At 42.5% G+C, this 14,760-nt stretch overlaps 1 protein-coding gene across 3 annotated transcripts in view; it reads right to left on the bottom strand.

Annotated features, from left to right (window-relative positions):
• JARID2 (jumonji and AT-rich interaction domain containing 2) overlaps nt 1–14,760 on the bottom strand; it is a 210,940-nt gene that overhangs the window by 52,088 nt on the left and 144,092 nt on the right. For all 3 annotated transcript variants that reach the window (XM_035549637.2, XM_035549638.2, XM_050708616.1), the window contains exon 4: nt 7,696–7,865. In XM_035549637.2, the coding sequence (XP_035405530.1) occupies nt 7,696–7,865 (170 nt within the window). The remainder of the gene's footprint in view (nt 1–7,695; nt 7,866–14,760) is intronic.

Here is a 14,760-nt window from a genome sequence, read left to right as displayed (position 1 = left end):
TGTGAGAGCAACACAAAAGAAAACCTAACTATATAGGAAAAACAATTACCACAGCTATACACAAAATGTTGCCTAATGGATATGAAAGGATGACAAATGTATGTTATGTCCTCTGTTATAACAATTTGATGCTCGTTCAACAGTAAGTACAAAGCAAACTACATTTTTTTAAGTTGTGGCGTTGCTTTTAGCAGTCTTCTGGGAAAGATGTTACCCTTCGCACGTACAGAATTCGGGCCTGCTGCTAGCAGCAGGCACAACTGATGCTTACACAACCTGTGCGTTCAGATGCATTGAACTCAGCAGCAAGTGCCTGATTAATAGAATAAACTAACCTCTTTTTCAGCCATTTTATTTGACTAATGAGGTCATTAATTATTTTTTTTTATTTGACAAATGTGTAATTTTCCCTCCTAAATGACTGTATGTTTTGTTTCTCATTAAATTACATTAACTTTTGTCTTGGACTAGCTAAACATACTAAAAAAACTCCGAGTTTGGATCTGAAGACTGGAATCAGAAGTATGGAAAGTGCACGCGCTTTGCCAAAAGCACTATTTCATTACTCTTCAGAATTAGCTGGCAGCTTCTCTGCAATATTTACTGAAGTACAAACCAAATGTTTTCCTCTGGACAGGATTCAAACCGTGGTATGTTACAACCACAACAAAAATCATCTCAGTCCAAGAGCCTTCTCTGTAGTTTGGGCTGTGGTTTTTGTAAAACTGGAGGATTCTTCTCCCTGAATTATTTATACTGACTCCCCCCTCTAACTCCTCTCTTTTTTCTCCTAACAATTAAACATAACCCAGATGTGCTTTGGAAAAATCTTAAAACAATTCGAGACATCAGAATGATTTAAGCACAAGGCAGGTCAAGGCATGTGGGACTTAAGCCTGCCCCGATAAACATGGGGCATGCCAAGCTCTACAACGAGCCATGGCCAGAGGTTTGGCTTCTCCTCTGACACGCGGCCCCATTTCGGGGCTGTACGCAGGTGGAAAAACCTTGCCTCCCAAATGTTCCCGATGCACTGGCATCGCAGTGCTTAAAATTTAGGGCCTGATTCTCATTTATTATATGTCCCACTTATTACGTTTTGACAGGACAGCGTAAAGACCCTGAAGTGCGAATAAATGTAATTTATGCCCACGCTTTATGGCCACTTTACAGAGCAAGGCTAAAAGAGAATGAACTACATAAACTCTATAGTAAAGAGCAATTGTATCTCACTTATCTCACTCCACCTGCAGGAACAGTCCCAGAGGGAGCTCCCCAGTGCTTGAACAAGGGGGAGGAAAAGGCCATCTCAGCCACAGAAACAAAACAGAGCACATAAACAAACTAACATTCAAACCGTGCCTGCTCAGCTGCTGCACAAATCACAAGATGTTTAGTGCTATGGCCAACATAATGGCCAGTGTAATGACATAAAGCCCGTTTTCTTCTTCTCAGCCCATTCTAGAAAGCTGTAGAGCTAAAGCCAAAGTCAAAAGAAAATTGTTCTTTTTTTAGGGAAATAGAATAATGGGAGGGAACATGTGAATCTTCAGGGGAAAAAAAAAAAAAGAAAGGTTCCCTGTCCAAACTTAAGCAAATATACACCAGAGTGGCACGCTAAATAATGAATAATAATAATAACAACAACAATAATAATGTGGGGTGCCTCTCATCTACAATTCTTATCTGACAATCTCAAAGCAATTTACCTCTGCTTACCTGGCTAGGTTTGGAGGCAAAACTCAAAACCAATCCTTCCCACGTCCACTTGAACCCCTAACTACACATCCCAGTCCATCAAGAACAAGACAAGTCTGTACATCCCAAACCACTGTGCTGACATTCCCCAAATCCTACCAGGGTATTTGTCGTACCCAAGAGGTCCCCAGCCCCACCATTTGCATCAAACAAACCCTCCAGGGACCACTGGACCTCCCGTGGGTTCACAGCTTACTGAACCTTGGGCTTACGCTGCTAGTGGGAAGGAAGGGCAGGGGTCACCTTTGTGAAAACACGTTGGTCGCCGACCTGGCCCTGAATGGTGGGCACCAACGTTTTGAAGCATGGCTCCTGCAATCACAGAACTCAGGTCTTGTGCCAGTAACTTATCCATAATCAACATCCAGCTATGCCAATACCTATATACAGAGTTAAATATCCTCATTTTACAGAAGAGCTAAGCAGCTCGCCTAGGGACTCGGAGGGAGACTGTGGCAAATACAAAGACCAAACCACAAGATTAGTCTTCCATTTCAACAAGCTAATTTCATCCTGTGGCTTTGTGCAGGGGTAAATATTGGAATCATTAACATCAGAAAGGGGCCTCAACACAGGAAGAGCCGGAGAAAGCACGGATCCTGCCGCAGCACTCCCAGGCTGCAGCTTGGTAATTTCTCCTGGCAGCATGAAGCCATGCAAAGATGCACACCTCTGCTGCACGCCTGGAGGGACTCCAGCATCACTCCCACCCCCTGGCCACAGTGTCCCTCTGGGTACCTCAGGCTCCTGCTTTTCGTGGAGCGCCTGCAGACCCACTTCTCCCGATCTGCGCTGATGAAATTAATCTTGTGCTAAACCACTGTGGAAGCTGCTTACCAGCCCAGAGCAACATATTCCAAAGGTGGACTAAAGAGCTGCACACCGGATGCATCTCTCATCCCACACACCGAAAGGATCTTTTACATGTCACTATCACTCCTAACCTTACAAAGAACTTGAAGATTGTGGGATTACAGTCGCCAAATGCAAACGTATTTTTATTAAACGGTTTGTGCAATGAGGACTCTACACTCCAGAGCTTATCCTAATATTTTCAATTCGTCCTAAAATTTCATCTTGGGCACCACATGATTTAATAACGCAAAATCTATAAAAAGTCTTCCTCCAGTACTTTAACCCAATTATCATAAGTCTTCATGTTTTAATAGTATCTTGGAATCATAAAAACTAACCCAGACTGCAAAGCATTTAAAACCTTACGTTTCTGGACAGTGTCAGCATTTCATTGCATCTCTCCCAGCCCAATCGAGTTGCTGTTCCATTTCACATGCTTACTCTGATCTCCTGAGCACATCTACATGGTGGTAATGCTGTACCCTGGAAGGCCGAGGCCTCAAATAATGTCATTGATGCAGTCTTTGGCTCTCAAAGGCTACAAGAGACACCAAGGCTGTATCTTGGGAACACCTTGTGGAGCTGCCCTCTTCCCACTCCCAGAGCACACACACACACACACAGGCCTGCTGTGCTGGCACATGCCTTGCACCCACCCATCCTCCAGCCCCATTCTTGAAGAGTACCTAAAAACACAACCCAGAGGATGCTCAGCTCAGGCACTGCACCCTAACAAGATACGAGGGAGAAGCTGGGATCGACGGCCCCCGAGCACACCGCCCAAGCAAGGAGGTTAAGTACAAAGAGCAAACTGCAATAGCACGGCATCACTGGGATTTAAAGTTAGTAAAGGTTGGAGAAACGTGCTGTTAGGGAGGTTTTCTACTTTGGTTTTGCCCCGTTGTAATAAATCATCACGTTGCTAAATCATTGCAGTGCTCAAAGAAAAGAACAGTCACGTGTTTTGCGGAACAGTTAAAAGAGTCTGAAAACTCGATTTGTGAGATCTCAATTAAATTATCTTTATTTAGGAATCCCTGAAATTCTCCAGCATGTAAGTCCCAGAGGCCCGGCTTAATTAGAAAATTGATCATGGGAAAACTTTTTTAAATGTAGGCTCCTAATCATAGCCTTGCCGTTATCACCTTTTGCCAAAGATCCATTTCTCTCCGAGGGACTTGTTTCTCCATCCCCCTTTAGCTCTGCTTTACTCCAATTGCACTATTTTTAAATTGTAAATAATTATGGAGAGAAAAGGCAACTTAAATGCACTGTAATGGAAGCCATTAAGAAAAGTTTGATCAGAGGCAGAAAATACAGTAAAAGTGAATGCCATTGTGCGACGGCAGGGAGATGACATGCTCATATCTACACACGCTGCAGGAAGATACTAATTATGCCTCTGGCAAAGGGCATACAGGCTCCTTCAAAGAACCTATTTAAAGATAAGAACACTGCAGACAAACACTTCAGAGATATCTGTGCTATTCCCTTCCTTCTTGTGCTGGAAATTCTAGGTCACAATTTAAAAAAAAAAAAAAGAGGAGGACTTTAAAATAATAGGAAAGGGGGAAGAAGGGGGGACTTGCTGAATCCGGTCAGCTAGATGTATTCCTGCATGCCCAGATATTCACCAGCTGTTACAGCTTTTGCATTCTATTCTGTTTACCTTTTAAGAAGTAATTAGTACATTGCATTGTCAAATCAAGAGTTCAAAAAACAAGCTCTAATTAAAAATATGTTTAAAGCCCCTAGTATTCTTGCTAATGAAACCAAGCAGGTCATCTTGGTTAAATTACCTCCCTTTGAAATTACAGGATGCTAAAAAGAAATAAATAAAAATGCTGTGGATCGTTAGATTTTCTGACGCATAACAGAAGCCCAGGTAAATTGGATTCTTCTTCCTAAATATTGGACCCTGCATACGAAAGGAGCCTTTTTTCCACATTGTGGCATGACAGTTCTGTTCTCCTGCCCACAGAATTCAGTTGCTGCTGCCTAAAACAAACCCCACAGAGTACTGAAGAAAGAACTTTAGTTGGGATTTTTACATTTCTCTGTTTAAAAATTTTAAAATGAAATTATAACCTGACAGGGTGCCACAAGTTTACCCTCTGCTTTTCACACTGCTGCTGGGTGGGGTGATACAAGGAGAGAAACATGACCACAAAGCTGTTTTCCTACTGGTCCTGGAAAAGACTCTCTCGATGAAGCAAAGCTTTGACCTTGAACTTACTATGATGATCAGAACATTTTGAAGGACTAGGAACTGAGAGACCCAACTTTAAAAAAAAAAAATAAATAACACAAACATGGGGTTTTACTGTCCAGCATCATATTACTACTACACTTACTACAAAAAAATTTCAAGGAGCTGAGCTTATATCCTGTCAGCATGCTTTTTATGAGTGATGTAGCACATTTCCATGTGGCTCTGTGTCTCATTTCATCATGCAAGAGCAAACTGCCAGGGCTGGAGAGAAGGCAGAACTGACCACAAGGCCCGTGATGCAAGCAATTTGGATCCCTCAACACTTCAATAAATAACTGCACACAGGTTCACAACCAAAGCAATCCCCTTCCAAAAAATCAGAAGCCTTTCTGATGTAGGGTTTAAGCAAGCTGCTGTCTCTTCCCTCTCTAAGCTCACCGGGTACCACTGGAAGAGCAGCACTGAAACAAGCCTGCCAGTGTCCTTAGAAGCTGCTTGTCCGACCCCCCTGGAGCTGAATGTACCAGGGGGCTGCTACATGAACTCCCTGCAAGCATATTAAGAACCAGCTTCCACCTGCTTTATTCCAAAGGGCACATCAAAAGGCTCCACCACCACCTGGAGCTAAACCCCCTGGGGTACTGAACGGGCACAGCTTCAGGCAGCCGGGACCTTGAAGACACAACAGTTCAGACACAGAAGCTAACACCAATCCCAACCAGCCCATGCCTGCTCCCTCCAAGCCACAGCCATCCCCCTGCTTCTCCACAGAAATGCATCCTGGTAGCACATGTCCGAGATTTCCCCCCACACCCTACTTTTACTGGCTCTTCTCAGGCTTTGTTCAGGGGTGATGGAGCAATAAACTTTTTGAGAGCTGAAATGGAGGGCCAACAGCTTCTGCTTTCTGGTTTTCTTCACAGCCTGTTTAACCAGACCAAGAACATGCCATGTGTGGCACTCCTAGCGCAGATTTTCCCTCGTGGTTTTTAATACAATTGTAATTGGGATCTTGCCGTCTGAACGCATGTGTTGTCTGAAATACATGAGTACTCCTGCATACTGAAGAAATTAGGAATGAATTGCAAGTCCTTAATTGACAGTACAAAACATCAATTATTCTACAGATGAATAACAAAGAAGAAAATTACAGGTGCAAGAGCTAAACAGCCACTGATTAAAATAAAATTAAAAAAAAAAAAACCTTCTGAATGAAGCACTGGAATAGGACAAAAGAACCCGTGCTTCGTATTTGCATTGTTAAAGCAGAACGCTTAGAAACAGTAGGAAATAAAAACGGAGATAAGTCACATCCTCACTCAGGTTGCCTTTAAGTGCAAGTGCCTTCAAAGCTATAAATAACACATGCTTAGTTAGCAAGCAGTGGAAACAAGCGTGTGAATGAATGCAGCCATGTGTGCTCACCCTCTCTCTCTCACACACACACACACCCATCTGAATTTTCCCACCAACAACTGTGGCAGTTGGCCCAGATCACAGCAGTGACATGCTGCCAACAGACTGATCAACCTCACAGCAGACTAAATTAGAAATACATTTCCACAGATTAAATTTCAGAGGACTGTGATGCCACTTTAAACTCCATTAGATTCTGCTCCTCGCAATCCTTTAAACAAACACAAAAGCTAGTGAACAACCCCCCTCCACCCACCCGCTTTACCAGAAGTCCCAACAGGAGGGAGGCTTCAGTTTTAGACCAGAGCTGAGACAGATAAATTAGCAACCAGCCTAAAGCTGCCCCTAGCCTAATATCTCACAGAAGAGCGATAAAGAAAAAAAAGAAAGAGAGAAAAAAACATGCTGCATTAAGGTGAGAAAGCCTCAGCAAGGTGTTATGGGTGGCGTTGACTAGACCTGTCAGCAGATGCAACAGAGACCTCAGAACTGGCAAGGGTAACTTAAACACCAGTGGGAACAACCAGGCTTGTAAGGATTCAACCCACTAGGTAAGACTTTTGCAGACAAGCCCTATCTGTAACAAATGCACACCCTTTCAGCAGATAATGGAACAAAACAACAGCAAGAGGCATCACTCCAGCACTTCAGGGACAGAGCAGTGACTAGCTACAGGGGATGGGGGGCACCTGCCAAAATAGAAACAAAATTGACCACTTGGGCAAGGTGTCCTCCTTTAGCTTAATCTGGACAGTTAGCTGTACCTCATGCGAAGGTCCCTAACCCTGACAGGCAGGCTTGCAGAGGTACACCAGCAATTAATTGCACTGCACAGCTCCAGCCAGGCTCAGACACCTGCTATCAGGTGAGTTGGGAAAGCTGGGTATCTCTCAGTAGAATTTCATATGCCTTGTTTTCACCAGATTAGCACAGTGGAACAGTTAACATGTTTTAATTATTGTTATGGTAACAATCCAGCTTCTGGGACAGATACGATTAACAGTAATCCTTCTACCCTCCATCATACGAAAAGCATCACTCGAATTGAACAGCAAAGGACAGTGAATAGGCAGAAAACGGGAATTTCCAGCCAGATTTCTCTTATTGCAGGAACAAGTACTCAGGAAATTTAAGCGCCTCTTCAGTTTATAGTCAGGTAAAACAAATGAGGATGGGGAGAACTTAAGAGAGCTAGACGAAAACCCATTCAAGATAACAGTGTGCTAAAGCATAAAAGAAATTTCCTTCTGCACTATTACCAGCCTCGTTTTATGGCCTTTACAACCACAAACTTGAATGCTCCTGCTGCAGATAGAGCCAAATTGCTGGAGTTGAAATGCACGCAATATATTCAAGGATAGCACCAGTGCGTTTGTCTAGCTGCTATGCAGCGTGTGGTGCTGTGGCTTGGCCTTGAAAGAGATTGTTCCCCCAAGCTGCTGCAAGAGTCCTACCTCGAAGACAGAGGAAAGTAAGAAAATCTTCTGTCTTGGGCTTCCTTTTGGAGAGGTCAGAAATCTGAGTGGCGGGAGGGGGTAACAACGGCTCCACTATCTTTATTGGAGTTGTGCTGGGACTGTTTGGCTGGGATTGAGCAAACTTCCTTTGTGCTTGCAGCCTTGGCCTGTGGAAACAAGAGCACATCAAAAGCATGTTAGATAGAACTTGCAGGAGAGACATCAGAACATAAAAATTCACTGCTTCAGGAGAGATCAGAATCCATCTCCCACCAATATTATCCATAACTGAGTTAACTGTGAAGGTAGGACTTCAATTGCTTTACTTTTGGTATCTTCTGCAACAATTCAGAAAACTGGGAATGGAACATCTTGACTATAAAATCTTTGACTACAATTTCATATGTTTCAGATATTTTCTTGCACCTCAGGCACTTACAGTTTACTATTCACTTGTTTGGAAATTAAATCTGTATTTTACACCAGGAAAGTGTCTTTTTTTTTTTTTTTTAAATGCGTTAGTTTTCTTCACTTTTTTATTATTATTATTTTTAAATCACAATTAATTAATCAATCTAAAAATGAGGTGTACTTTAGCCCCATTAAAGCTTTTAATTTATTCCAATCTGGTAGAATCTTATTTACATAGCAAAATATGTATTAGTATACATGGTATCTATATTTGCATCCAGTTCTACAAAAACAAAGCAAAACCTTTAGGGAAAAATATTTTTGACTGGGAAGCTATCAGGCAAAAGCCACAGCTTGGAAGACAGGAAGCAAGGAGTTTTGGGCTGCAGCTAATAAGTATTTGTGATGAATTTGTAATAATGAAGGACATGCACAGAGTGAATTTGACCCAGTTCTGGTAGTGGGCAATGGACTTACGCTCTCTGGTAAGATTTAGAGTGTGACCATATGTACGATTATGGGAAATGAACAGAAGCAAGTGGTTTTGGCAGTCACACTGCAAATTATTTCAAGCCTATCTGAAGGCTCTGATTAACTACTAGGTGGCAATGAATATGATTTTCTTTCATACGTCTAGAACACAAATTGGCATTAGGGAATGCGCTTGGGGGCAGGACAGATACCCAGAGGGGGTCTCACCAGGAACCTGACTCGGCTCAGCATTTAAGAACATGCTAATTTCTCACTTAAGCGACTGGGACTCTAATTATGATCTTTATTACAGCTTCAAAAAGGAGAGAAGCTACTGAAAGAACTTAAAACCTCATTGAGAAAGGATGCAATTTTATGTAATTTTCCTCCCTATTAGCAGAGTATTTACATAATGTAAAACTGAACCATGTATTGAACAACACTAAAGGAAACGCCAGGTCTTGTCATTCCACTGCAGACTTTACTGTTATGACTTAACGAAAGCAGAGATATCATTCAGTGTGGATGAAACATGTAATTGGTAAACCTCTTCTTTTTCACGGATATTAAACTTAAGTGGTCGGGTAGGAAGAGGTTTGAAACTGTATCTTAAACTTCCTCATTTTTGTGGCTAAAACAGGAAAAAAATATTTTAAATCCCAGCAGTGTTTATACGCATATATGCACGTCCCCTAATGACAGCAGAGAAAATGCCAGCATTCAGCAATTTTCTCCCTAAGCTCCACATAAAATTGTCCATGTCCTCACGATCCTCACGCCTCCAAATAACTACAACCAAAAAATCCCTGCTCAACCCTCACAGCAATTCTTACTGTTTATTTGCATCTCCTTAGTGACAAGTATATTATGGTGTTTATAATATTATTTTTTTTTATCACAGTGCTTGTAATTTGTGAACTGGAACTAAATGACTAATTGAACACATATTTCCTCATATCTATGAGGAATTATCTTTCCAGAATGAAGGTCTTATATAGATCTACCTACATATTCCCCGAGTTAGTCGGATTGCATTGCAAAGTGCTATTCTTCCAAGCAGACGGAGGACTCTTGCATAGGATGAATGGGATTTTAATTTCAACCAACTACATTTCTATCAGCAAAACCACACATGTGGCCAGAGAAAAATGCTTTGTGTTGGCTTCTGTTCTGCACAAAACATACGCTCTCCAGCCAAAAAAGCAGACTATAAAGGTCAGCAAGTGAGATCCCTGCCTGCTGCTGTCATCTGCGGAGCAATTTTTCCCCGCAGACGTGCTCCTCCGGCTGGGCTGTTAAAAACACACGCAAGCCACTGGCTGGATTGGCCAAACGTTTCTCGGAAACTACCTGCTCCTGCCTGATGTGATCAAAAGTACGTAGCGAGGAGGACTCTGCAACCCCCCGAAAAGCAAGAGATAAGCCCGTTTCATGGGTCGAAATTAACCCTTTGTAGCAAGGCCAGGCCTGGGGGTCTGCAGCATCCCTGTTATCAGGCATGGAAGGGGAATTAGGGAAGGACTTGTGGGCTCAGCATAAACGTTACATGAACTAGGGAACTGCAGGTACTTTGGGCTTGGTATTTCTTTAAAGATCTACTTTCTGGTGGCCTTCCTTCCCCAGCATGAAGGACTCCCGCTTGCTTTGCTCGCCCAGTCCCGCTGTGCTCGCCTCCCCTCTCCCGCCCGGGCAGCTGGGCCATCTTTTCGCCATCCCCGGCTGAAGCTCCCACGGGGGCCCTCCATCTCAGCGCCGACAGCTAAAAAGCCAGACCTTTCCTCAGATTCCTTTCAGGCTACGGCCGTGAACTTTTGCCGTTTCCTGAGGAGGCAGCAGAGACTTGTTGCCGTATGATCAAACGTGTCAGGGATGCTTCCCCTCTACGCAGACAAATGTCGAGCACTTCTGCTGAGGCTTGCCATGCTTCCTCTCACTTGGCTTCCCCTCACTCACCAGCTCCACAAAACCAGGCCTGCTCCTTCTCAAACACCAATTTCTTCATAAAACCCCGAGCAGTTATGGAGCCATCAGCGTCACCAATTCAGTTTACAAAAGCTACAAATGAAGGCACCCTTTTATGAGTGCCGTGTTCTCAAGGTTTCTGCGATAAGTGGTTTATGCACAGGCAGACATTTGCTCCACGGACTTCTGCCCTAATGCCGGAGGGTGCCAGGAGTGTAAGCATAGTTACAGCACAACCGAGTGAAAGCACCGAGGTCAGGAAACAAAAACAAGCCTTCAAGCAGCTCCTGCTCCGGATTTGTGTGCAGATGGCCACTCTCAAAGGTGGGCCCACAGAGGAAAAAACACATACGCATTGCAAAACACGGGTAACACAACTCAGGGCTGCTTCCTTGCGAAGGAATGCACGATCTTAACAACCTGATAGCTCCCCATGAAAACCTCTGGAAGCATAAAACCAATTATTTCGGGTACGGTTTCCCGTTACACTTAATCCAATAGAAGTGTGAGGCTGCTGCCAAAAAGGAGGGAGGGAGGCCGGGCCCTCCGCTCGGGCTGCGTCAGATGCAGCCCAACAGGCCGCAGTGCTCGCTGCACGCCACCCCGCAGCCAGGCGGAATAGGTGAGGAGGCAGCAGAAGGGCTCAGAAAGACATTTCGTGTTTGATAAGCACATAACAAGGCCGGTGTGGTTTCGCTCTTCGCTTGTTAAGGCGGCAGCTTCTGCTGGAATGACCTATTTAGCATACATCGGGCAACAGGGGACAGATTGGCACAAGCGGCAAAAAGAACAACAACAACAACAACAACCACCCTGTTTGCTTCCTCAAAATAAATTGCTCTCTCTGTCCTTGTCTAAATGGTATGTGCTACACAAGGCTTGCGAATATTCAAACAGAGGAACTGTGCAAGAAGGAAAAGGATGCGGGAAAAACTCAATACCACATCTAACCACCTTGCAAACAACAAACAAACAGCCAGAAGTATCCAGACTATTCAAAAATAAATAGTATCTCACCTTCTATCAATAGAAAGTTGTTTGCCTTCTACTATTTTTGATAGACTTTAAACATCTGCCTAGGAGACAAAATTCAAAAAATCCTCTGTCTGAGAAAGCCTTTGCTTCCTTTTGGTATGCTTCGCCTCTACAGAACCTCCTGTTTAGGTCTGAGACTGCAAATTACAGCTAGAGACTAAAACTGCACAGCAAAAATATCCCCAGCGTACAAACTCAGGCTAGGCTAAAAAACATTTCTCTCCAAAGTGAAATACACTTTTTGATGCTTTCCTAGCCTGGAATTTATTTTTAGTTGAATGTTTTAAGCAAATGATGTTATTTATAATCAAAACGCTACAGTTTGTGTTAGCTAAAAATACTTCAGAAATGCCTTTTAAAATAGAATCTCCTAGCACCATTTCTTCAGCATGTAGAAAGGGACGTATTTAGTAAGAAAACACACACTATACAAAGGCAGTCTTTTCTTTGCAAAGCAAAGCTCAGGCTGGTAATACCAGCCTGTGCTACATTTAGTAAATATTAATACTCCAGATAACACTGCGTGCTGTTAGCTACAAAACATACATTAAATTCACACTATGTTAGATTTATAACTAAATCCATACAAAAATCTTCCACCATCTTCACTTTATTTCTCTGTAACACCTAAGCAAAAGCAAAACACAGGTACTGTACAACACAGAAGTGCGGTATGGCAATATGCACAATTGATTTGGTAACACACACGTGTTCATACTGATCTATTTATAGCAAATTCAGAGGTTGAGAAGCTGACTGCACAGCCAAGCATCTCAGCTGGCAAGAGATTTGCCAAACAAACATTATCTGTTTCAAACATTCTCCAATCTCTAGTAATCTGCAGATTTTTGTAGAACTTCCTGCTTGTTATATACTGCAATATTTGCTTGCTGTTTCATCTCATAACCTTTAACTTACTCTTTGAACTTCATTTTTATCTTCGTTGTTTCCTGCTTTTCTGTCGCCTGATGTTTACGTCCTTTTTTCTTTCTCATGGCACCGCTAGAGTTACATTTCCAAACTCTAAAGGAACTGTAGCTGCTTGAGTGTCACCGTTTCATGATTAATTCACATTTCCCTTTTTGATGAAGCACGTTTTCCAATTTTTGAGCTGCTAGGCATCACCCTGCAAGCTAACGCTAAGGACTCTGCATCTCTGTCTTTCCTCATCAGTATTTGGTTACTTTGCTTTAGTCATTTCTCCTCCTGAGAAACTGCAATGTAAGTATTTGTAGATATTTAACTTCATTACATTAAAATGGCTACTACTAACTAGCAGCGATGAACTGTTATGAGTTTTCACCAAATAGCACAGTGATAGTTGGGAATACGGGATCACTGTCTGACCTAGGACTAGCTCTTGCTGCCATGGGCAGGCTCCGGCACGGACGGGAGCTCCACTTTTCAAAGCCCAAGGTGAGCACGAGAAACTTGGTGCTGGAGGTATCACTCTCCTGGAACAACTGGGAAATTCTGACTGACATTGCACGTGCCATCAGGAAGTATGGCTAAGTTACATTTTGCACTTCGATTCCTGAGAACAAGCCTAAAACATTCACTCCAAACAGCAACCTCTGAGAATCATCAGTTCCTGAGAACAGGGATCCAGAATTCACACCAACAAGTTGTCTACAGCACTGCCAAAAACTAGATTAAATATAACAAAAAAGAATAGAATAAAATAGAATAAAATAACATAACATAAAATGACCTAAAACAAAATAAAACAAAAATCCCCAACCATGAGAGTGAAGATTACTTGGATAAACAAAAAATGGAAGAAAAAACGTGCACACAGACTACAAGGAGATCTTGTTGGCTCTCCCTGGAGCACACTTGAGAGCAATGCTTAGCTCTAGCAATACTAAGCAGTGTTTCTACCTGTCTATATTCAGACGCCAACCCAACCACTGTGCCCTGAGTTATGACTCCAGGCAAAGCTCTGTAAATATGCAACATCACAGCACAAGCAGAAAGCCAGAGAACAAAGGAGTGCTCAGAACTGCATTTCTCCTCCCACATCCCTCTAGCTTGTGGGGCAGTATTTCCTGCCTGTATCAGTGGTAAATTACCTGTTGTCCTTCCAACACCATACTTTGCTCAGCGAGTTGGCGTCAATAGAAATGGCGATTCCACCATTTTCTGTGTCTCCCCATCTATTTGCACCAAAAAGGAATTAGAAGGTAAGAAATCTGGTTGCTCCTGACCACACCAGTGCAGGTAAACCAGTGAAAAGCATAAAGACATTGTAAGACATGACTCCTTCAAAATGATTTGCAAGACCATGTAATCCAAGACACAATCTAAACCTGCATTTCTAGGTAAGAGATGATACAATACTTATTCATGTCATCTGATCAGAAGAATCTGGGTTAATTTTCAGAAAAGTAAAAAAAAATTCTCGTATGCTTGAATACAACACTTTTTTCAGAAATTACTTTTACTGAGCCCTTTATTCACTCAATCATCTGTACCCTCTTTGGTCTATTTTTTTTTTAATTGGGCCTAAATTAATAAACCAATTTAAAGCCAGCCTTAAATTCTCAAGTGAATGAATTGACACAAAACACGGAGACCACCTCTACTCAGTCCTTGATTATCGAGCCCAGCAGAGCACATTCCATAAACAACATTTTGTGCTCTAAAACTCCAGCCACAAAGAATGGATACACATTTTCCTTTGGTAGCTTTTTCCTTTCCTTTTTTTTTTTTTTCCCTTCTGTTTGGTTTAAATGGGAAACAGTTGATTTCTGAGAATCTCCTCTCCTACAAATAATGGAAAGGTGCTTGGGAATGACATTTAATGAATGATACTTGAACTAACCCATATGCTCAATGACTAGTTCAAAGTACAGCTGACAACTTAACCATGTCTGTTAAACACGGCACAAATTATCATTAATTCTGGAATTACGTATTTTTCCTGACCATGTTCACTGATCACAAGAAGATATTTGCAGTCTCCAAAACTGCCTCGCTTCATGTGGTTTAGCAGTAATACTTATACCCAGTAAGTGAAATTGCTGGCTGCTAAAACAACATAGAAGATAGCCCTGGGCAAAGAGAGAGCTATTAAAAGCCCCTGGATGCTGATTACCACCCCTCACTGTGTTAACTGTGGAGGAACTGGACAACTGCAGGCAGCCGCACATATAAGCAGCCACTGTGAAATAAGGATGCCGA

The sequence above is a fragment of the Cygnus atratus genome, chromosome 2 (genome assembly GCF_013377495.2).
Source record: "Cygnus atratus isolate AKBS03 ecotype Queensland, Australia chromosome 2, CAtr_DNAZoo_HiC_assembly, whole genome shotgun sequence".
Taxonomy (NCBI): domain Eukaryota; kingdom Metazoa; phylum Chordata; class Aves; order Anseriformes; family Anatidae; genus Cygnus; species Cygnus atratus.
The sequence above is the reverse complement of the archived record's forward strand: the minus strand, read 5'-3'. Positions and strand labels throughout refer to the sequence as shown.